General features: G+C 33.5%; 5 protein-coding genes and 3 non-coding genes across 10 annotated transcripts; 3 read left to right on the top strand and 5 right to left on the bottom strand.

The window, feature by feature from the left end:
• Nucleotides 1-496: 496 nt before the first annotated feature.
• LOC105166177 (UPF0235 protein At5g63440) lies at nt 497-5,953 on the bottom strand. 2 transcript variants are annotated; one of them, XM_020693763.2, is made up of 7 exons: nt 5,608-5,953; nt 5,308-5,408; nt 3,798-3,951; nt 3,408-3,504; nt 1,570-1,658; nt 1,421-1,489; nt 497-819 (listed from the first exon to the last, which is right to left on the bottom strand). In XM_020693763.2, exons 1-7 carry the CDS (start codon nt 5,620-5,622, stop codon nt 760-762), a joined length of 585 nt encoding a protein of 194 aa, XP_020549422.1. In that variant the 5' UTR covers nt 5,623-5,953; the 3' UTR covers nt 497-759. The 2 variants fall into 2 exon arrangements, with proteins under 2 accessions (XP_020549422.1, XP_011083736.1); XM_011085434.3 differs by having other exon boundaries at nt 5,308-5,422; nt 5,608-5,952.
• A 664-nt stretch (nt 5,954-6,617) lies between these two features.
• LOC105166169 (elongation factor 1-delta) lies at nt 6,618-9,153 on the bottom strand. The gene is made up of 8 exons (XM_011085422.3): nt 9,018-9,153; nt 8,695-8,815; nt 8,301-8,417; nt 8,130-8,220; nt 7,808-7,931; nt 7,452-7,565; nt 7,052-7,213; nt 6,618-6,818 (listed from the first exon to the last, which is right to left on the bottom strand). Coding segments are annotated over exons 2-8 (696 nt in total). The 5' UTR covers nt 8,781-8,815; nt 9,018-9,153; the 3' UTR covers nt 6,618-6,816.
• A 1,136-nt stretch (nt 9,154-10,289) lies between these two features.
• LOC105166155 (elongation factor 1-delta) lies at nt 10,290-13,112 on the bottom strand. Of its 2 annotated transcripts, none has more exons than XM_011085401.3 (8): nt 12,966-13,112; nt 12,695-12,815; nt 11,984-12,100; nt 11,811-11,901; nt 11,480-11,606; nt 11,139-11,252; nt 10,711-10,872; nt 10,290-10,523 (listed from the first exon to the last, which is right to left on the bottom strand). In XM_011085401.3, coding segments are annotated over exons 2-8 (699 nt in total). In that variant the 5' UTR covers nt 12,781-12,815; nt 12,966-13,112; the 3' UTR covers nt 10,290-10,521. The 2 variants fall into 2 exon arrangements, with proteins under 2 accessions (XP_011083703.1, XP_011083711.1); XM_011085409.3 differs by having other exon boundaries at nt 12,695-12,810; nt 12,966-13,093.
• Nucleotides 13,113-13,592: 480 nt separating this feature from the next.
• LOC105166144 (DUF538 family protein (Protein of unknown function, DUF538)) lies at nt 13,593-14,348 on the bottom strand. Its single transcript, XM_011085390.3, has one exon. The coding sequence runs from the start codon at nt 14,209-14,211 to the stop codon at nt 13,762-13,764; it is 450 nt and encodes a 149-aa protein (XP_011083692.1). The 5' UTR covers nt 14,212-14,348; the 3' UTR covers nt 13,593-13,761.
• A 1,785-nt stretch (nt 14,349-16,133) lies between these two features.
• Nucleotides 16,134-17,859, bottom strand: LOC105166136 (protein transport protein Sec61 subunit gamma-1). Its single transcript, XM_011085379.3, has 3 exons — nt 17,697-17,859; nt 17,478-17,604; nt 16,134-16,362 (listed from the first exon to the last, which is right to left on the bottom strand). Exons 1-2 carry the CDS (start codon nt 17,788-17,790, stop codon nt 17,489-17,491), a joined length of 210 nt encoding a protein of 69 aa, XP_011083681.1. The 5' UTR covers nt 17,791-17,859; the 3' UTR covers nt 16,134-16,362; nt 17,478-17,488.
• A 1,063-nt stretch (nt 17,860-18,922) lies between these two features.
• On the top strand, nt 18,923-19,004 carry TRNAS-UGA (transfer RNA serine (anticodon UGA)). The gene has a single exon. It is a non-coding gene; the product is annotated as a tRNA-Ser (tRNA).
• A 1,854-nt stretch (nt 19,005-20,858) lies between these two features.
• Nucleotides 20,859-20,940, top strand: TRNAS-UGA (transfer RNA serine (anticodon UGA)). The gene has a single exon. It is a non-coding gene; the product is annotated as a tRNA-Ser (tRNA).
• A 991-nt stretch (nt 20,941-21,931) lies between these two features.
• On the top strand, nt 21,932-22,013 carry TRNAS-UGA (transfer RNA serine (anticodon UGA)). Its single transcript has one exon. It is a non-coding gene; the product is annotated as a tRNA-Ser (tRNA).
• Nucleotides 22,014-22,539: the final 526 nt, after the last annotated feature.

Here is a 22,539-nt window from a genome sequence, read left to right as displayed (position 1 = left end):
CTACATGCCTACTACTATTTTAAATTAAATATAAAATGTATTTACATAACAAAATTTCATATCTTTCCTTTCTATTCCAAGAAAGAAAAGGACAAAAAATTAAAGAACAAATGAAAATATGTAACCAAGAATGAACTAAGGCTACAATGGGTATTTTGAAGTCATTAACGTTAAATTTATTTGTATAATTCTAAATTTAAAATGTTTCTACTCTAAGTTTAAACTTATATTTTGTTTCATATTAGTGAATTTCAATTTGTTTATTTTTTTTTAATATGGAGCCATGTGAACTTGTAGGAAAACTAAAATCAAGACAGTCATAGACTTCTTTTCACATAAAATCCGAAATTACAAGTTTTATTAGTAACGTTAGTCTGGTTGTCATTTGAACAGTATGAGTTAGAATTGTTTAATTTTCTCCCTAACTCTCACCCACGAAAATTGAGAACACACTTAGTGGACCACCTATTGCGTGGTTCAGTGGGTAGAATTAGAATAGAATGCAATGAAGGCTGAAACTTTGCTTATAAAGAAGTAGTAGCTCGCGTGTCTATAGGCAGCAAATGCATCCAATTCCTCAACTACGAACAAAAGGGTGGTTTGAAGTCAAGTTACTGTTCTACATAGGAAACATGAAAAGGTTCGCTACGCCTATGAATCTGCTGCTATTCCCCAGAATCAACTAGTAGAAGCTCGCTCGTAATAACAAGTTGTTCACATAGAAAAGCGCGAGACCAAAGCTGCTTGTGGGAAGATATCTCAAGGTTGTGCAGCTTCGAGAAGCTTCTCATATACCTGTCTGGCAGTCATATCCTCCACCTGGTTCAGAAACCGTATTGTCAATATAGTGCAGAAACTGCCAGCAAATAAAGTTCAGGTTAACCGAAAAGAATGATCACACACATCTACTGCTCCGCACTAGATAAACGAATAGCATGAATATGCTCTTCCTGTGCTTATTGTTTTCATGTTCAGTTTCAATGGCTTTTGTATTTTCGTTAATTTATAAACTATGATGTCACCAAAAAATTGTACCTATATGCATGGCCCGAGTGTAAGGGGATCTGAAATGAGCACAAATATCCCTAGCTGTTCGTTTTCTTCTTTATCCTTTTTAATTATCTGGTTCAGATGTCATGACTTGATAATTTATAGCAAACTATTGCATAGGCACCTCATGCATTATTCCCCATTGTTTGTACTCTTATTCCCAGTAGTTCATTTTCAGAAAACCATAGGTCTTAGTACAGAACCACCTATGCTCTTATGTTCTGTATAAAGCAAAAATGCTGTGAAGATCTTGCGGACAGAGACTAAAATAACCACGTAATTGATCTTGACCAATGAGATAAATTAGATCACTGAAATCATTAAAAACCACAGAGAATTTAAAAGAACAAAAACCAAGTGTCAGACGTACCACCAGGAGCTTTGATTTGTTATTCCAACCCCTTTGAAGAGTCATCTGGCTCAGTTTCAGACCCAATACCTGTTTCAAAAAATGCTTACCAGGTCAGTTCAAAATAATTGATTTACAAAACTGAACAGTAGGCCAAAGCTTTTCTGTACTTTTCCCATAAACTCTAAAAGCTCATTGTTAGCTTCTCCTCGGGCCGCAGGTGCAGCTACAGTAACTCGAACATCATCAGCATTTACTCCTGGGATAAGTCAAGAATATACATCCTCAGTAAAGAACATAAACACCTCACTCTTACATATTTCAAATTTCAATATAAACACAACATCATATTCAAGTAGGCAGCTGTTACACAGACAATGTCTCTGTTACGAGAGAATCAATCAAATAATAATAGTGATTTTTTCAACACATTAAAAATCGAAATTGGGTTCTTTCACAGTAAACAGTGTTATAAATGGTCTACCCTAGTGGAAACGGATGCAACATTACTACTGACAAGCAGTTATTTTGTACACTCATCAACATTTATCCGATTTACACAAATGTTAAGTAGATTATATATAGGGTAAATTACAACTATCTCCCTTGAGGTTTGGCATAATTACAAATACCCCATTTTTGTTTGAAAAATTACAAATACCCCCCTCAAACGGAAAATAATTATATAGCCCCTAGACAGTAAAGTTAAAATTACAATTTTACCCTGTTGAACTTTTTTAAAAAATAAAAAATATATATTTAAAAAAAATATAAAAGAAAAATTGAGGATGGATAAAATAAATAATCTAGAGGAAATATTAGTTGGTAAAAAATTTTAAAAAATTATAAGATATATATCAAATTATAATTTATAATCCAAAAATCCAAAAAGGCATTTTGGTCAGTTCACCACAAAAATTGGATGAAAATCTAACGAAATGGACTCGTTGTTAGACGGCCGTTAAAATTAAGAGAGGTATCTATAATTTTTCAAACAACGAGGAGGTATTTGTAATTATGTCAAATCTCAGGAGAGGTAGTTGTAACTTACCCTTATATATATATATCATGGTTTCTTAATCGAATCCTCACCATCACAAGCTAGTTAGTAGAGGCAACCAAGGGAGCAAAAATTGTATGTGAAAAAACAGAAACATGTGAAAGGAGCAATCACACTCTTGAGGTACAGGGAATTCAAACATTACAACTTAGATGATGAAAATAAAAGATACCAACATGCACAGCTCATGGTTTTCGGATCAAGCAAACCATGTTCACAACACATGGATTAAGTGCTTCTTCCTAAAAGCTGCAGAATTAGATTTACTTACAAACTAGAAAGATGTCATATAAATGTCGGTTTGTAGGTGATGGCCAATATAATGTTCTAAATTCTAATAAAGTTATCACAAAAGCATGTCTTTTATAACAGAATTGCACCTTCAGATCTACACCATAACTCAATATACAAAAGTCTCTTGAAAAGGTATTCTTCCACAAGCTTGTTAAAGTGTTGCTATAGATTTAGAATATTTAATAGCAGCACCCATGGTATTCAAGACCATAATTACATAGAAATAAACCCCTACTTGTCTCAAACTTCACAGGTATCCCTTGTTTCTTTTCTATTAACCGTAAGAGAATTAAGGTCCTTCCATTCTGTCCAACCTAGGGGCATAAAATGACAAAGACGAACTGTAATTAGCAAACTGGGTCCATGATCTAAGAAGCATCCTTTTATATGATAGATTACTTTTTGTGTCCTTCAACACCACAAAAATTGTATTTTAAATATAATTATCACGGCAAGTGTATACTCAGAAACAGCCAAAACCATGTCTGAGCTGATTTTGTGTGGCTTAACAAACCTCACACAGCAAATTAACTAAGAAAGATTTGATCTTAAGCATATTCATGTCTATTTGTACCTAGTTTCTCTTAAGCTAGAACTTTAAGCCTAAATGCAGGTCAAAAATTGTAGTGTTCCGAAAGATGGAGATGGGATTACTTGTGATTGCTGAGCGTTGTGCACGATCTTCCACTTCTATGGCCACTTGAACAAGGCCTCCTTCCAACTGTGATATGCAGGGTGGGACAGGAGCATCCTACAGCATATGGCAAAGAGCAGATAATGACACAGCAAAACAATTATCTGCTGGGGAAGAAAGCTCCAAGGATATATGATTCAAGAAAGTATATCACTATATTGTGCAACAACAGGCACGAAAATACTTTGACAGTTACGCCAAACATATAATGAGTTCAACAAAAAGTGACAAACATGGTGATGACTGCCTTCTGAACTGCACTTCTCCAAATCCTTCCATCTTATATATCTAACAGATCAGTGAAAAGAGACTTACAAGAATAAATGGATCAAGAATTTGATATTTGTTACCTGTGGATTGGTTTCAGCAGCAATAGTACTGAGTGCACCATCAACCACATAGATGAAAGAAGCAGATTCGAGTTCTTCTTCTGCACGATAGCAAACAAAAAGCTCACAACCCACACAATTCATTCGATACTGCCTCTCCAATTTCCCTTCACCGCTGGATTAAAAAGACACCATATGAAGATGAACATCGTGGAGTTTAGATCATACATTCTACTAAATTGCAAAAGAGAAGACGGTAGTATTTTTCAGTAGTACTAACAATTAATATTAAACAACTCTCACACAACATTAAAAGTCAAATCTTATGTGGGGCCAAATGAACCCACAAACAGCTAAGCATACGAGTATTATACTAAATTCAATCTTTCAAGTAACTGTTCATGTCATGAAACAATTTGCAAAACATCACTTGTGATTGTGGATTCTTTAAGACATCACTCCAGCGCAGATTTAAGACATTCACCCACTTATGCTCTTTCTTCAGTTGACATCCACTGGTGCCTAAATACCATAACATGTGCTTTCCCAAAAAAATACCACAACATGTAATGACATTCATTACTTGCGTACTTTTAAGAAAAAGAAAATCTGATTTATGTTTCAAAGCTGTCGTGATGACGAAGAGATACAATAGAGGCGTATTCTTCAATATTACATAACATTTTATCTCCTGGCATCAGTAAATATTCTATTCGATGAAAAAAAGATTTCTAATATGTGAATTTTTCTGTTTCTAGCATCACCCGTTGCCTGTTAAAGACAATAAAAGACATTATACCTATGTACTAACAGTTCAATTCCACCCAAAATCATGTACTTGCTCATATATGGATGAACAGGGGCGCAAGCCCCAGACAGGCCCTATGGTTTGGTCCTAAATCAACCACATTTTTGTATATTATTCAAGAAAAAAAGTCCCACTTTCTATAATTCTTACCAACAAAAGAGAATGAAAAACACCCAAAAAGTCTCATATTGTTGCTAAGAGTTTGGACAAACAAAAAATTTTAGAGAGTATTGTATCTTTATGAAATAAATTATTTTAAATTTTGAAAGTAATTGTTCGCTATTTGAATTTTTAAATTAGTAGCTCATTATTTCATTAAGTATTTTTAATCAAGAATAGTCATTATTAAGATCATAAAGTTCATTATTGAGACAAAATAAATATATATATAAGTAGTGACAATATCGTAAAACTGCCAGTCCCTTTATTTGTCATTAATTTTCTTTTCCTTTTTTTCTTTTTTGTACTGACATTCAATGAATTTAATATTTCATTCAACAAATTAAATAATTAAATTTCAATAGCGCTAAACTAATTTTCTGGCTTTGCCCCTGTGGGTAAAACCATGTGCTTAAGATGCTGTCAAGTTAAATTGCATATCCTTTCTCCTCCTCCTGTGCCTCAAACTGTAAGTACTAATAAAGAAAATACACGAAAGCATCACATTCAGAATGACAATGCACAACAACATTCACCAGATAGAGATAGCTAACAGAATATTACCGCTTTAAAAGGACCTTTCCTGCTTCGCTAGTGTTCAGCCTTGCAAGATGCTTCTTCCGGTCCAAAACATATGCGTTGTCTGTTTTCCTCTTCGGCATTTTCTGCAATTGTGTATCTACAAACATACTTTAGCGTGCATAAACCTAACAATTACCTAATGTCCTAATGAGCTAAAAATGACTCGTGTTATAGGTACAATAAGAGTAACAAAAACATATATACATAAACAATTAAGCAGCAAGGTACAACATCAACTGCACAGAGTACAAAAAGCAACAGAAATAGGGTAAATTAACGCACCGGTGATGAGGACATGAGAGCCGCAATGCTTGCAGTAGTAGACGAAGAGATCGGAGTCGGGGCCGTCAGGCAAAGCGTCCTCGCTCGAATAAGTATGCGTCGTTCGCTTCGGCATTTCTGTATCTGTCTGCGTGTATATATAAATATATACCTTGCTGTATCTATATATGTATATATTCAATCTGCACAACTCTGCCCAGGTATGGAGATCTTGCTGAACCCAAATTCTTGTTGCAGTGGCAGAGAGGGGGAGAAGAGAAAGAGGCGCAAAATGGGTTATGGAGAACTTGGCTTAAATGAAAATGGGAATTATATCCTCTGCGCCGCGTTTCAATGGAAGGTTTTCTCAATAATGTTTTAGAAAAACAAAATTTGTAATTCAAAGTTAACTAAAATAGTCCTAACAAATTTAATGAATTATTTTCTGTAAGAGACTTTAACATTATTAAGTCAAAATTATTTAATCCAAATATATTTTTATTTTATTAAATGTATGAAAATTCATATGTTTTGGCTCTTTCTTGCTTACATTGAAACGTAACAGTGAAGTGAAATCATGAATTCTTTTTATTTAAAACAAGTCCATCTTCATTTTTTGTTAAAATAATTGCCAATTACTGCTCGAATGTCAAAATTAATTAATTAATTACATTATCTTCCAAAAATTTGCTTACGTCTAGTAAATAAATATTTTCGTTAGTAAAAATTTACTAAAAATAAATATTTTCGTTAGTAAAAATTTACTAAAATTACTGATATTAGCCCATGTCTTAAGAGAAAGGATTGTAATAATCCTTTATTTTTTTCTTTGCAAATATTTTTTCCAAATCATATTAATGGTTATTATTATTATTTTTATATTTTTATCTCATATTCAGACATATATATATATATATATACATGATGGTGTTGCAATTAGGTCGGTAACCCATATTGATGAAATCACTAGTGATTTGTTAAGTACTTAACAAGAAAGTTAATAAGAAAAAACATAAATTTGACAAGCACACTGCACAAACATCTTCATATTCCCCCAAAGGTGGTATAATACTCGGTGTCATCCACATAACTTAAATATCATAATTTGTTAAGGAACTTTGTTGAAAACAGAAAGGAAATTTAACAAAATGCAGACATCATGATACATAACAGATGAACTCCATTCCCGGTATGTCTCTCCTCAGCCATCCATTGGAAGAGCCAGGTAAATTCTGCAAGAAAAAACAATTTCCCAGTGAGAAACCAGAAATTCAGGACATATCAAATATGTGTTTAATCCCTTCAGAAGAGAATGTTGAAATTACCATTTACGGTATATAAAACATACAACTGCAAAGCTTTTCTTGACATAGTTGTCTTAGCACGCAACTTGATGCTTGCAAGCCAAATGGAAAGAAAGATACAAGAAAAAAGGAAGCAAAATCAGTATGCAAGAGATACTTACAAATTTTGTTGAAGGCCACAATGTCGACACTCTGGACATGTTCATTTATTGGTTCAGCTGTCAGATAATCCTCGATGAGGTTGTCGACGGAGACCAAGTCATCCACAATGGTGATCATAATCTGCAGCTTCTTGATGCCATATCCAACAGGTACAAGTTTTGCTGTAAACACCAATCTGTTAATTATCGTTCTTAAATGGTTATCGTGGCTCACGATCAAAGCTCCGATACAAGAAACCTCTATGCAGAAAATACACACCATAATTCTCATCCAAGAACGAAAGGGGGACACCATTACCATTTACACTCACACCAATGAAAGTCGTGCATCCTAATGTGAACTGTGAGCTTGGGTATACACAATCTAACTACACCAATCCCTAGGAGGAGAAAAGCTTACATGCTCCCCAAAGGAGACCTTCCATCTGCACACTTCTGACAGCTTCCTCAAGCTTCTTCATATCAGTCTCATCATCCCATGGTTTTATGTCCAACAGGACTGATGACTTCCCAGCTGGCGGAAAAAGTTAACATCAGCAAGAGCCAAGAAATCATTGCTACTAGGAGATGGAGAAATCTATGTAATAAATGCAAATAAAATGTCAAATCCATTCTTTTTCCATGATATTCGGACAGACAAGACGTATCCATCATAAGATTCAAAACCAATATTCTCAAGTAATTAACGTTAGGACTTAGGATAATACATCGAAAAGAGAAAATGCACTATATGCACATGTATAATGAAGGACTCACATTCTTTCTTCTTTGCAGAAGCCTTAACAGCAGCTGCACGTTCTTCAGCAGCCTTCTTCTCTTCCTCAGTCTCCTCACCAAACAAATCCACATCATCATCATCATCATCATCGGCAGCTGAGGCCTGAAATTGACATTTCACATCAATTTTAAGCTCATAAATATGGTTATTAACTTCAGCTGATTCAATTTATAAACACTTGGATATCAAGATTAACTAAGTCAGCGAACTGTAAGCCAATCCATTTAATGAGGGCTCATTAGAGAGAATTCCAATATCAGAAAAACCTGGATAATATAAAATTATATTCCAATATCTTGCCTTGTTGTCTGCAGCAGGAGGAGTTGCAATAGCTTCCGTGACTGGAGCTGAGCCCTCAACAGTTACACCACTTCCTTCCCCAGAAACTCCACTGCAAAAGAACAAGCAAATGCATAAGCAAGCTAACTGCAAAATTCTCAGATTCATAATTCAAGGAAGACAAGGACATACGAAATCCTCAATAATGCTTCAATGTGGTTGTACCACCGTGACACATTCACATATTCGGATGATGGAGGCTTAGAGAGGGCAGCATGAACAGTGAGATCATCTTTCGAAGCTTGATACCTGAAACAAGGAGTATTAACCAACACGAACAATTTATGACCTATACAAGCAGAGAGATTGGTGCACAATTGCATTCATTTTTAGCAATTAAGGTATGCATCAAATCATATTGATTCTTAATTATCTTCACAATATACACTTCAATCATCCGAATCTAAGGTACAGATTGCTGTTCGCACGTACAGGATTCAAAGGTAACAGTGTACAAATCAGTAAGGAAAACCAAAGAAACTCAAGATATATAAAAATAAAAAAAAAGTAAAAAAGCTAAACTCACCCAGTAATGTAACTGCGAGATAAAAGGTAATCATCAAGCTTCTTGAGGCCAGCAGGTGAGCTGAGGTCGTAAAAAGTGACAGCCATGGCTTAAGAACGAGCGGATTCGAACTTGGTCAGTTCTGGCAAGCAAGAAAGTAGAAGCTTGAGTGAAACTTAAAAGACCAAATTCAATTGCCATGTCAATCAAATCAAATCGAATCGAATCGAATCCACGCGAAACCAAGGGCTCTCCCAGGGACATTAACACAATCGGATTCATATATACATCTAGAATGCGAGTGCACGCGCCCGTGTGTGTGTGAGAGAGAGAGAGAGACTTACGGAAGCTGGGCTGCAATTGTGGAGAATTGGAATGGACGAGAATTAAGGAACAGAGATTCCTCTAGGGTTTTATTTTTGCTGCCTCATGATTGGGTCTGTTCCGGGAAATTGCAATTTAGTACTAAAACTTACAAAATAATAAATTTTAGTCCCTCATATTTCACTAAATTAGAATAATTTTAGTCATATTGTTAGCTCTACACCGATAAAAGCACATGAAACCATTAATTTACCTTCACTATTTTGCAAGTTTGATACCACAGTGTTCAAAATAATGTATATTAATTCCGTATATTACCATACTATTGTAAATTTGGCAACTCTATTAAAAAATAATAATAATAAATAAGTGTAATGCGATGCAACCATTAATATATACTGAGCTATATTTTTATATAAATACTTTAAATTATTCTCACATCTAAAATTTTTATCAATTACATTATACGAGTAGACATATTTACATTTCCTTGAAACTGGAATAAAAAAAATTCATAGTACGAGGACCTCAAATATTTTACAATTTTGGTGGTAGGCAAATAACTGACAGTCAGTTAGCAAAATAAATACGTATTATGAAAGAAGGAAAAACATTGATAAAATACTCGAGGGGATCACAAAGGAAAGTTGTATTTCTAGTATCAACCTGCAAGGTGATCTGCAAGAGCAGTACTAAACTTTGGTAAACTGCTATTTTTAGACCATAATGTTTTCTTGACTTGCTTTCAGTAGTTTTACAAGTTAGGTACCATAATTTTAAAAACTATCAATTTTAGTCCCATATGTAACCATATTATGACGAATTTGACTACTATATTGAACGAATATATAAAAAAAAATAGCTTTCAATTGAAATTCATACTTCAAAAATATTAAAATTATTCTGATAATCTTTCGTCCACGTGTTAATTATACTCTAATTTTGAAAAATAACTGACACTTACAACCTAAACTGTTTATTAAATATCATGGGATATTGAGATATTAATTAAGAGCCTATGGTTTATGATAATGTTAATCTCTGCTCAGAGTAATATTTATAGATTATACTACGCAGTGACATATATATATATATGAAATAAAAATCCTCAGGTGGATACATACAGAATATATTAAAATAATTTATGATAAGTCGTAATTTTGCTCTCCAATATTTTTTCGTAACATGAGGTGTTGCAGTTGATCTGTACGTTTATTGTTTACCAATATTAATGCAATTACTATTGATTGCTTTTATTTGTCATTAAATTAAAAAATGCCAAAGAAAAAAACTTAATGCTAAATTTAAGACAGTTGATTAAAAATCATAAATCCAACAAGCCCAAAATCCCAAAGCCTCTAAACGGACGAATACTTGGCCCAAACCAGGTAACAAATATTAGTTTATTAATCCAAACATTTAAAAGAAGGCCATGAACGGAAAATCAGCAAAACCCGCCATGAAGTGAAGATAACAGAGCAGTCCCATTCTCACATAAGCTATCCATTGGGTGAAGAGAGCGAATTCTGCAACAAAAGTTCCCAGAAAAATTCAGGAAATCAAAGGATAATAATTATCAGAGGCATCTTATGCTGTAAACATACGATTTAAAAGTCTTAGTTAGCGTAGAGCTGTCTATGCGAGTAGGAAAAACAAGAAAAGGTTCAACAAAGAAATAAGAATAATGAGTGCCACTGACAAGAGGATACTTACAGATTTTATTGAAGGCCACAATGTCAACACTCTGGACATGTTCATTTATTGGTTCGGCAGTAAGATAATCCTCAATAAGGTTGTCAACAGAGACCAAGTCATCCACAATGGTAATCATGATCTGCAGCTTCTTGATACCGTATCCAACAGGTACAAGTTTAGCTGTAACAATACAAATATTGTTAATTATCATTCTCAAAATGCTATTCAGCCATGAATGAGCATGTGTTCTAAATCAAAGGTCCTCTATGAGAGACCTCAGGCATGAAATAACACACAGCATACTATATACCTCCACCAACAATGGAGTAGACGATATGTTGTTGTAAACATAAAAAAGACAAAAGCAAGCATCTTTAAAGGAAAGGTGAGATAAACCTTGCACAACCTAACAACAGCTATTTGATTCATAAGAGAAGAAAGCTTACATGCTCCCCAAAGAAGACCTTCCTGCTGTACACTTCTAACAGCTTCCTCGAGCTTTTTCATATCAGTTTCGTCATCCCATGGCTTTACGTCCAACAGGACAGAAGACTTCCCACCTGAAACAAATAACATCAGACAGTCGAAAAACAATGTTTCTGCTACTAGTAGATGAAGAAATACATGCTATAAAAGATCAAACCCATTTTTGTTCCTCATAAGTAGGACATATAAAACTTATCCATCATATTATTAAAAGCCAATATTTTCAAGAAATGGATGAGGGTTAACTGATGAATAGTGTAAGCAGAATTCTTCCGGCTGCTGATATAGATAAGGAACTCACTTTCTTTCTTCTTTGCAGAAGCCTTCACAGCAGCAGCTCGCTCTTCAGCTGCCTTCTTCTCTTCCTCAGTCTCCTCACCGAAAAGATCCACATCATCATCATCATCATCATCCTCAGCAGCTGAGGTCTGCAGCAACTCACATTTGATTCAATTTTAATCTCATAAACAGTCATTCAACTTCAGATAGTTTACACGGTACAATATGACTTAAAAAATTTACTAGCTAGACAAAAATATAAGCCACTCTACCAGAGGCCACCAAATAGATAGAATTTCCAATGTCAGAAAGATTTAAGACAATAATAAGCAAATAATATTATAATATCTTGCCTTACTGTCAGCAGCAGGTGGAGTTGCAACAGACTCAGCAACTGGAGCTGATCCCTTAACAGTTACACCACTTCCTTCTCCAGAAACCCCTCTGCATAAGAACAATCAGATATATAAGCGAAGAACAAATTTGAAATTCGGGATATTTACGATACAAAGTAAATAGCACTTACGAAATCCTCAACAATGCTTCAATGTGGTTGTACCACCGCGAAGCATTCACATAGTTGGCTGATGGGGCCTTTGAGAGGGCAGCATGAACAGTGAGATCGTCTTTTGAAGCTTGATACCTGAAGCAAGGTACTCAGACGTGAACAAACATACACTTAAAATGTAATTTTAGCCTAAACACATATTTAAGCAGAGAGAATACTGGTATACAACTGCATACATTTTAATCAATTAAAATATGCATCAGATCATATAGACTCCAGAGATCTAAAAGGTTTCAAATCTTTTTAAGCAGCCGTTTTTCCTGCAACACCAATATATAGCTGCATCTAGAAATCAACTCTCACAGTCTAGGAAAACTTTGCAGTGGACAAACTAGCCAACCCCAAGCCATACATCAAACCATGATAAACCCACAAGCAGCATCATCACTTAGGCTATGAATAAGATTAAAAAGGGCTGTTGCAGCTAGGTTGTTAGATCTTGGAAGAACTAGTTCACTGTAGATTTGTCTCATGGATTTCATCACTTATACTGATCCTCAATTATGTATTCAACACAAACTTAGTCATTCAAACAGGTACAACTATCGCTCCAACGAACAAAATTGAAGCCATAAGAATAAGAAACTATTACAGAAGCCTTCTGTCAAACATTTTAAATAAGTAGAAAACTAAAAACCTCAAAAATAAAAGAATGAAAGAAAAACTCACCCAGTAATGTAACTGCGAGATAATAGGTACTCATCAAGCTTCTTGAGGCCAGCCGCAGAGCTGAGGTCGTAAAAAGTGACGGCCATTGCTTAATAACGAGCGGATTTGAACTTTATCTGTTCTGACAGCAAGAAGATTACGAGCTTCAGTGAAACTGAAAAACCCAATCGTACTGCCATATTCAAGTCCTATCTACCCCAGAGTAAGGGCTACAAGCAATCGTATTCACACACACGCGGGCAGAGAGAGAGAGAGAGAGAGAGAGACTTACAAAAGCTGGCTGCGGCCGTGGAGATTGGAATAGAAGAGAATTCGTAAATGGGAGGTTCTCTAGGGTTTTATTGATGGTTGGTGCCAGTGAGAGAAAAACCTCGTTATTTCTATTTAACCCCTTTATTTCCTCAGTAATTGATATTTACTCCCTGGAGTTGTGAAAATTGACGAAGGACCTGTTTGTGGCTCCCTTGGATACACATATCAATAAAAGAAAAATTAAAAATAAGCCAAAATCAATTTCTCACACAATTTTCTTTTACTAAATTTTGATATGTATATATATATATATGGCCAGTTTGGCCCATTAATTGCATAATTAATTATGATAAAAATGAATTTTTAAAACAATTACAATATTTAAACTCATAATTTTATAATTAATTATATACAAACTGCAATCTAAACGAAACAATATTGAATTCAATATCTTATGATCTATACTTTGGAATGTCCAAAAATGACCCATTTAATCCATTACATCCGTTCAATAAAATTTGAAACATAATAATAAATTCAATATTATTAATGGAATTACTAAAATACCCTTTAAATTTGCAGACGTCCCAACTTTAAACATATTTTGTGTTTTGAAATCATTATTTTATGAGGGACAACCAACTCATCAATAAAAAAATAATTATTTATAACTTATAAATATTTTTAAACACACATTAAGTGTGCCGTCTACAACCAGTACCCCCATAAGAGCAACAACAAAAACATGACTCCTTGTCAACAAACACAACACCAAAAAGCAAAGAAGAATTAAAGCATTAATGAAAACTATTCCTCTAAACTTCCACCAAATGCTTCTTCTTCTCCTCCTCATCCATGAAAGCAGTGATTGGAAAAGATCTCCCAATCCCCATAGGAGTCTTGAAGTGCATCTTTTCTCCCTCAACACTCATCTCAACTATAGGCACCCATAGAAGCAGCTGTTTGCTCTTCACACCACTCATCTTCTTCATCTTCCCCTTCTCCACGTACGCCGTCACCTCAACGTCGTACCTCACTAGCGTATTCGTCCCCACAAAGAAGTGCTCGTATGCCGTCTTCTGCTTCATCCAAACGAACCCCGTTTCACGTACTAGTCCGCACTCCTCGAGGTCCTTTAGAGGGAGCACGCCTCTCGGGAATCCTAGCTCTCCGAGGAGCTTCAACGAGTGGTCATAGCACTCTTGGGCTCCATAGACGATCTCTGCTCCTGCACGTTGGTTTTCTTGAGACTTCTTGCTGGCCATTTTGGATGAGGAAGAATCTTGGATGGAGAAGTGTGTAGGGAAAGTTGATGGCGGGGGATGTTGTGCTTAAATAGAAAAGTGGTGAGAGGGTGATTTGTGTTTGTTCAGTGGGAGTTGAGCTGGAAATGGTGGTATTGATAGAGTTGTTCACCAAACGGGGCGTAATAATAGTAGCGAAGTCATGCAATGTTTTGGTAGGTGATAGGGCTCACCAATTTCTGTCCTGCATTGTGCAGTATAAGTAACATTGGAGGTGAGGAAGTTTAGTGGGCTCAAACACATGAAGAATTAACCAAGTATGGATGGAAATATTAAGAAATGGATTTTAAATAATTTATAGTAAAAGAATTTGAAATTATAATTAATGTTTGCGTAAAATATAACTCAAAGTGAGAGTTTAAGGATTTTGAGTCTTTCCAAACATGGAATTACCGGCACAAATACGGATGATTTGTTATTAAAATTTTGAAGTTTCTGCCTTTGAATCCATCCATCTGAGGTTATCATTGTTCCTACCAAAAGGTCAAATCCCAAGAAGAGTCAATCTCAGTTTCACCAACAGGTTCAATCCTAGGATGCATAGATTCAGATTGATAAGTGAACCATGTCCGGTTAATGAATTCTTACTCGACGTGATCGTACACAAGACAAAACAAGACGGATACATACTAAGATAATTTTTAAGTTGATGGACTTGAAGTCATGAATTTCATGTCCTTAATAATTGTTCAAAACAATTATAAATTCAACCAATGTTGTTTTAATTAATGGTTAAGGCTCAATTTAGAGCTTACGAAACAAGTTTGAGATCATTGATTTAAATTGAACGTATAAATTTTTATCTCGCTCTTTATATGAATTATCGAAATTAAACCCACATAAAAAATTATACATATATTTATCTCACTTTTTATAAATATTTATTTCATTTTATGAAAGTCATTAAACTATCCGTGGTGGGAATTGTACACTATGTTTGGTTTATTTTTAATTTGTTTTGATGTACTTTGTGGAGATAGAGAGAGAAAAACAAAGATAAATAAATATGTGTTAAAGATAGTGTGTATGTTTGGATTTGTTTTTGGAGATAATATAAAATAAGTATGATATGTTTGATGTTGTTTAGTAAGAGACAAAAATTACTGTTCATTGTCAAATCATGTATCTTTTATATATATTTATATATATGTATGAGTATGAATATAATTTTTTTATTTGTAGGTGTAGAAAAACAAAAGAGGCACTGTTTCAAAACATTTCAAAACACCACCAAAACTTCCAAAACAAATCAAGGCAAACATTGTCCATGTTTTGGCCCATCTTAGAGATGAAGCAAAATCGAAACCAAACATAGTGGTAACTTCCTATAAATTTTCCATTTGTAACTCAATCATGAAACTTTACTTGTATCTGTTTTTGATAATCAACAAATCAAACGACATTTTTTGTACCAACTTTTCCTCCTCTTCTTGTACTGTTATTGTTGTTATTGATGTACTAATTGAATTCATATATTATATTATTATTTTTAATTATATTGATATAATTATTAAATTGATATATTATTAAAATAATAGCAATTCAGAAAATTCCAAATGCAAATTACCCTTTTCAAATTCTTCCTTCTAATTAAAATCCATTGATCAAAATATAGCATTAGTGAAATCAATATCTGATCATTTGGCTCACCAAGATGAATCATAGAATTAATATCAAAACTCCAAAGACAATAACCAAAACCTATATCAACAGTCAACACTCCATGATTAGTACTTAATTTAAGAGAATGACCAGCTGACAATTACTCACCCAGAAGCCCTTGCCTGTTTTTTAAGAGAATTTTTATTGCAAACCTTAATCCAATTGTTCATATTAAAACCAATATACGAGCATGCATACCAGAAGAAGTGAACACATGATACTGGAGTAGCTCAATATAAGCCATCATGGCAATATAGTAAAAATGAACAAGAAGAATAGTGTCATAAGCCATGCATGGAAGTCCATAATCGACAAAACAAATTTAACATCAACTGTCAACTATTACATAGAAAAGTCCTAAAATTTTAAGAAAAAGATGCTAACTAATCATCAAAACGCTTTCTTCCCTGCTCTTAGATGTAATTGAGGTTTCTTGTACCAAGCAAAAGCCTGCAGTTTGACACAAAAGTTTCAGTTAGTCCTGCCTTATCCTCAACCAACTATTTGAATATTCAGTTTACAGAAGCAAACTTGAAATTAATTTTAATCTCTGATAAGGAAGATTGTAAGGGAAGACGATTCCCTCATAATTGTCAAACGCACATCAAATAGACTATTTGCAGCATTCACTTCTATAGCTTATATGAGAAGAACTGCACAGGATGGAAGCACTCTAAACTAAACAGTTTTTCCAAGAAGAAGCTCTTTTCAGTTTGCTTTCAACATCCAAGTGCATGAAATTTACAGGTTCAAGTATGCCACTTAAGTGAACCAACAGTGATAAGAATTCAACTCCACAGACAGCTGAAGACAAAGAGTAAATTTTAACTGAAGATTCAAATATTCTCACGAGTATAGGCACACATGCAGTTGTGTGCACTAGACACAGCTAGACACCAATAAAACTGATGCCCCATCAAAAAATGAACCTTCATATTTTGGTGATACAAGATTCTAGATACAGTAGGCTTCAAGCATATAGGAATCAAACATGCCTGTCTGTCCAAATCCTTTAACATGTACCTCAATTATGTTTAAAAGCAAACTAGTAGGTCTGTTTTCTCATAAAGTACCAACTTTATTCAAACATATTATATCCCACCAAGGCCAAGTAACTTTTCTTAAATAATTCTGCACAGGTTCGTTCTTTGTGGCAATTAAGTACAATACATCTAATTCTTAACACACATTTAACAGATAATTCAAAACCAAAACTATTTACTCATGTAAATTGCTTCATTGGCATCACTGAGATTTTGCAGCAAAGTGCATATGCATCCGCAAAATCTGTATACTCAAAGAATATAGAATCGAATATAAAAAACATCCTTGATTATTCCTTTATTTCTGGGATATCTCTTGCCGCGCTTAAACAGATGCACCACAAAACACACCCCTACAACAAGCAAAACTCCCAGTATTCCACTGAACACCCGAAAGGGTTAAACTTTGCGCAATTCTTTACATGTAACTTTGAATCCAATAATCCACGCAAAGGAAAATCCAAATAAAATTCACATCAGACGATTAAAACCGCAGAAAATTAAGGGGGCGAAAAAACCTACCTATCAAGCCATTAAGTAGCACCGACGATAATATTGTTGATGGGAATGAAAATCAACTTGACGAAAAACCCGACGAAGCCCATCACGACAAACCCGATCGCCGTTCGAGTAGCGACCTTGGTGAACTCTAAACATCATTACAATCACATCAGACAACTAGTGAACCAGATCAACACAAGAATCAATCAGCTCATAGAAGATGCTCAGAGGAGTGAATACCTTTGCGATCGGGCTTGTGGCAGCGCTTAACGAGGCGAACGCTGTCCTTAGCGAAATCCCTGAGCGGATCGAAAACAGAGTCCAAAGCATCCATCTTCTTACAGCGATTCGAGTTCTCTCTAGATCTGGGGTGCGGAGATAATTAGAAATTGATGAGAAGTAAAATAAGAAGAATTGGGCTGTTATTTATACCGGAAAGAATCTGGAAAAGGTCAATGACACAAGGCAGTATGACGCTATCTGATACACCCAAAGTACCCCTGATGTTTGACGAATTTTTCCGTCTTTGCCATCTAACTATTATTCTAGGATTAAGGCGCTGTTTGGCTGCCGCATAAATCTAACAAATAAAATTCCACAAATTAAAGATGGCAAAGGTAAATTGCTAATTTTATGAGTATTCCCAAACTCATGCTTTGTTGGTTCTGTTTAAGGTTATGTTTGGATGGAAGATTTTTAAATTAAAAAAAAATAGTTTAGAATATGTTAATACTTACATAATGTAGTTCAAAATAAGTTATGATTTTTTTAAATAAATAACTATCTAAGTTTGAATATGTTATTAGGAATTTGAATTTTTTATTTTTAAATCTTTCAATCCAAAGACAATGTCAATTTTGTTTATATTTTGTATTTTATATTATATAATAATGTAGAATGAAAAAAAAAAAAAAAAGTATATCTAACAATATGACTTGCTCATATCTTTTCTTACTGTAGTTTGAATAACCAACAATATGAAACAGGAGCAAGCATTCATATCTTTTCTTACTGTAGTTTGAATAACCAACAAAGCCAAACATGCTCATCTTTCTTTTATACTATTTTTCAACTTTTTAAATTATATGATAAAAAAATTTATCAATTTTTGAAATTCAAATTTACAGTTTATTTCATTTCTTCTCTTTAAAATTTTTTTGAATAAATTTTATCAAATTAGTATTTCAATATTTTTTAATAACTTCATAATTATATTTTTTTTTTTTTGTTTTAACTAGCCACTACTCCATAGTTCTCTCTCACCTTTCTTTTCCACATTTATTACAATTTATAATTTTAATTTATTTTCATTATCTCACACTACGATTTCTTTTCTATCATCATGGAGATCGCGTGCACAATGATAACTCGTTTAAAATAAAAAGGTAATAATTTTAATAGTAATATATATTTTAAAAATTTTCCATAATGATAATTAAAAGAACGACAGTCCCCAACAAACAAAGGTCGATATGTCCGAGTGGTTAAGGAGACAGACTTGAAATCTGTTGGGCTTCGCCCGCGCAGGTTCGAACCCTGCTGTCGACGCTTTCTTTTTCTTCACCTTAATTTTTGTTTTTACATTAATAATTCAGTTTGGTGATAACCGCCAACCGGATCAACCTGGAACATGAGATTAAGGAAGAAACTGAGAAATTAGTTAATTGGTAGTAATTAGATGCAAAACAAATGTGATGGAATTAAAATTTATGTAATTATTTTTTTATCAGAATATTATTTTCATATAATTCAATCTCAAAAGTAATAATTAAAGATGAGAGAAGCGACATGCAATAATTTGCATTACAAAGGTGAGTTTTACCTGGTTGACGGACCTATTAAACTATACTCTAATACCTTGGCTATCAATTGCTCTAAGGCCTAAGGAGTCATCCAGCTCAAATTAATCAATGTAACAGGCCACGGTGCACAAGGCCTTAGGAGCAAAATACAACACTTGTGTTAGTTGGAGTTTATTGATAAATTAATATCGACCTAATTATACGTAGCATATTGATAACTCAACAAAATCAGTTGATACGTTAACATTATTTTCCACTTCAAAAAATACATCAACTTGATTACGTATCAACAAGAAATTAAGAACAAAGGTTAGAAACTTCCGCCTAAATAGGGAATTTACCTATTAATGTGTCAAGTTTTATTTGTTGTTCGTACGGAATATGAGTGACATGGCTTACAACCGGACTAATCCAATTACATAAAATTAGACTTGAACGGGAATAGGTGGCAATGGAGGTGCAGAGTTGAGACAACTGAGGAAGAGACAGTTTCTCGTCGTTTGGCAGCATTTTTTTTTTAGTTTAATAAAACATATGAAAGTTGTTAATAAAAAGAAGAACAATTTCTGGAATTGTTTTTTATAATAATCAATTTACCTTATTATGGCGGTAGTTTTTGTATTTTATAATTTATCTAAAACCAATGATATGTCAATAAATATTAAATAATATTATCTGAAAATAATTGAATACTTAATTCAATAAAGTATCAAATTCTATTATTATGTATCTCAAATTTTATCACTCATTTCTATATACAATTTTAATCCCATCACACAAAGTAAACAAGACTGCATATACAGAAGCATTTTTTAACGCCCTATTACAACATGCAAAGGAAGGAGTCATATCAAAGGCTTGTCCATTTTCCGAAATGATCCAACATTTCTCACTTGTTGTCCTTAGACGATACGCTAATTTATTATGAAGAAGCTATTGTTGAGATGGTGTTGTATCAAGAGAATTCTCAATATATACGACGATACATCTAGTCAAGAGATCAACGACCATAAGTCGATGGTGGGTTTCAGTTGTAACACCAAAGTGGACGTCTATGTATGTATGTTTAGATTGAATATTCGGTGGGAGGATATACACAATATATAGTTGAAACTTCCATGGTTGATATAATAGTCAAGGCATAAGGTTTTCATTTTCCATTCATGATCGAGTTTTCATGGGTTGGAAAGAACGAAGTATCCTGCAAGCGGGCATAGAAATTCTTATTAAGGTGGTTGTGGAATCCATCCCTACATATGCTATGGCTGCTGATGTTGTATCGAGCCACACCCAGCAACTCCGTGTTCAACCTAATCATTGGAAATTCACCTATTCAAAATCTTATCCTCAATATTAGGATACTTCCAATTTATGTTTATATTAAATAAACTCAAAGTTCAGGATTATGTCTTATTTTTTAATCATTATAAAAACTTTTCATTGGTCAAAAACATCCTTCACTTTAAATTAATTATTGAGTTACTCTTATTTCTCCAAACAAAGTAACATATCCAAATACAATGATGAGAACAATTATAAATTACAGAAAAAATAAACTAAAATAGATCAAATATCTATATAAATATGAAGTTTCAACAAGGTCGATATGTCCGAGTGGTTAAGGAGACAGACTTGAAATCTGTTGGGCTACGCCCGCGCAGGTTCGAACCCTGCTGTCGACGATGTTTCTTCACTTGTTTTCTTTATTTTTCTCCCAAAATATAACCAAACAGATAACATGAAATTCCTGTTCTCATCCTAATTTTTGTTTTACATTAATAATTCAGTTTGGTGATGATTGGAACTTTGATGGGTATAAAAAAATGGGTGTGATGATAGACATAAATAATGTATATTTAAATTTTTTATGACTGATCAAATATCAAAAAAATAAGATTTTCGCTTTCATTCATAATTGAGATGGAATGAGGGTTAAAGGTTGGACTGAACAGATCAATCTCTTTTGAACAGATAAAGAAATTCTTATAGAGGTTGTTGGGCAATCCAACCCTACTTTAATTTAGATTGCCAACTTCGCTTATAATAGTTATGTTTGCTCGATAATTTTGAAAAATCTTCTCGATTGAACAAAACCATCTTCCCATTCGGATTTTAAAGACATATATATACTTATTGAATTGAATTGTGATATTTTGATGGGCTTACCTTGGTCACTAAGCCTTGTTTACTTTAGGCAAAGGAAGTGATTCAAATGCCTTCATATAAAAAAGAATTTAAATTTTATTAAATATTTCATAAAAAAATATAGTTGAAATGGAGAGTTGAAGCATTTAAATTTTTTTAATAAAGAAGCATCGAAATCTCTGAATTTGTTATTAGGGACTTGGACTTCTTAGCTGCAAATCCATCCATTCATCCGAACACAATGTAAGAGTTTTTAATATTTTATTATGTATTAGTGGACGGATTAAAGATAAAATAAGTCATATTGAATAACATAACAAGCAAGCATTCCTTATGTTATCTTTCTTTCTTTCCCTTATTCAAACAACCAAAAAGACTAACAAAGCAAAACATACTTTTATCTTTTTTTTTTAATATTTGTTAACATTTCAAATCATATTACAGCATGACAAATAAAAAAGATATATTTATCTATTTATATTGTTTAACATGGTCAAATATAAATAACTTAAAGTGTGAACGACAGAAGTCGATATGTCCGAGTGGTTAAGGAGACAGACTTGAAATCTGTTGGGCTTCGCCCGCGCAGGTTCGAACCCTGCTGTCGACGGTTCTTTTTTCATCTCTTTTCTTTCTTTATCTCCTAAAAGTACCAACAGGAAAGTAGTCAAAAGGACTAATTTAAAATAATGTTGTTATTAATTTTAGATGTACATATTATAATTTTAGAATCAATTATAGTATTCATCCAAAATGTAATGTTGTTATTAATTTTAGATGTACATATTATTATTTCTAAAAAGTTAAAACCTTTATACATGCTTGCTCCTATCTACATATTAAATCCAACTGTTAGCTGAATTGATTAAAAAAAGAAAAAAAAAAGAAAAAAAAGGGAAGAAAATGCTATTTTCAATCAAATGCTTTTAACAATTGCATTTTTGGATAATGTGTAAATACGCTTGTGAGCAATTTATGATGCCCTAACTTATGGTTGTGAACGAAGCTAAAATCACCCAAAGTATTTGTAACAAGAAAAAGAAGAACAAAAATTTATATATTTTACTAAAATAGTTTTAGTTTACAATAGTATAATATTTGATATTTTTATATGTATAAGGTTTCTGGTCTCAGCT

This window comes from Sesamum indicum, linkage group LG1 (genome assembly GCF_026168435.1).
Source record: "Sesamum indicum cultivar Baizhima isolate 11 linkage group LG1, ASM2616843v1, whole genome shotgun sequence".
Classification (NCBI taxonomy): Eukaryota; Viridiplantae; Streptophyta; class Magnoliopsida; order Lamiales; family Pedaliaceae; genus Sesamum; species Sesamum indicum.
This window is presented reverse-complemented; position numbering and strand designations above follow the sequence as displayed.

Coding starts and splice junctions, on each gene's coding strand:
- LOC105166144 (XM_011085390.3), bottom strand. CDS start 14,211: ATGGCCAGCAAGAAGTCTCAAGAAAACCAACGTGCAGGAGCAGAGATC.
- LOC105166177 (XM_011085434.3), bottom strand. CDS start 5,722: ATGCCGAAGCGAACGACGCATACTTATTCGAGCGAGGACGCTTTGCCT. Junction 3,952..5,307: donor GGAAAGGTCCTTTTAAAGCG/GTAATATTCTGT, acceptor TTTTTAATCCAG/CGGTGAAGGGAAATTGGAGA. Junction 3,505..3,797: donor CTGCTGAAACCAATCCACAG/GTAACAAATATC, acceptor CATATGCTGTAG/GATGCTCCTGTCCCACCCTG.
- LOC105166155 (XM_011085401.3), bottom strand. CDS start 12,780: ATGGCCGTCACTTTTTACGACCTCAGCTCTGCGGCTGGCCTCAAGAAG. Junction 11,607..11,810: donor CACCTGCTGCTGACAGTAAG/GCAAGATATTAT, acceptor GAGTTGCTGCAG/ACCTCAGCTGCTGAGGATGA. Junction 11,253..11,479: donor TTCTGCAAAGAAGAAAGAAA/GTGAGTTCCTTA, acceptor TATTTGTTTCAG/GTGGGAAGTCTTCTGTCCTG.
- LOC105166169 (XM_011085422.3), bottom strand. CDS start 8,780: ATGGCTGTCACTTTTTACGACCTCAGCTCACCTGCTGGCCTCAAGAAG. Junction 8,418..8,694: donor TCTCGCAGTTACATTACTGG/GTGAGTTTAGCT, acceptor TCCTTGTTTCAG/GTATCAAGCTTCGAAAGATG. Junction 7,566..7,807: donor TTCTGCAAAGAAGAAAGAAT/GTGAGTCCTTCA, acceptor TTTTTCCGCCAG/CTGGGAAGTCATCAGTCCTG.
- LOC105166136 (XM_011085379.3), bottom strand. CDS start 17,790: ATGGATGCTTTGGACTCTGTTTTCGATCCGCTCAGGGATTTCGCTAAG. Junction 17,605..17,696: donor CCACAAGCCCGATCGCAAAG/GTATTCACTCCT, acceptor AATGATGTTTAG/AGTTCACCAAGGTCGCTACT.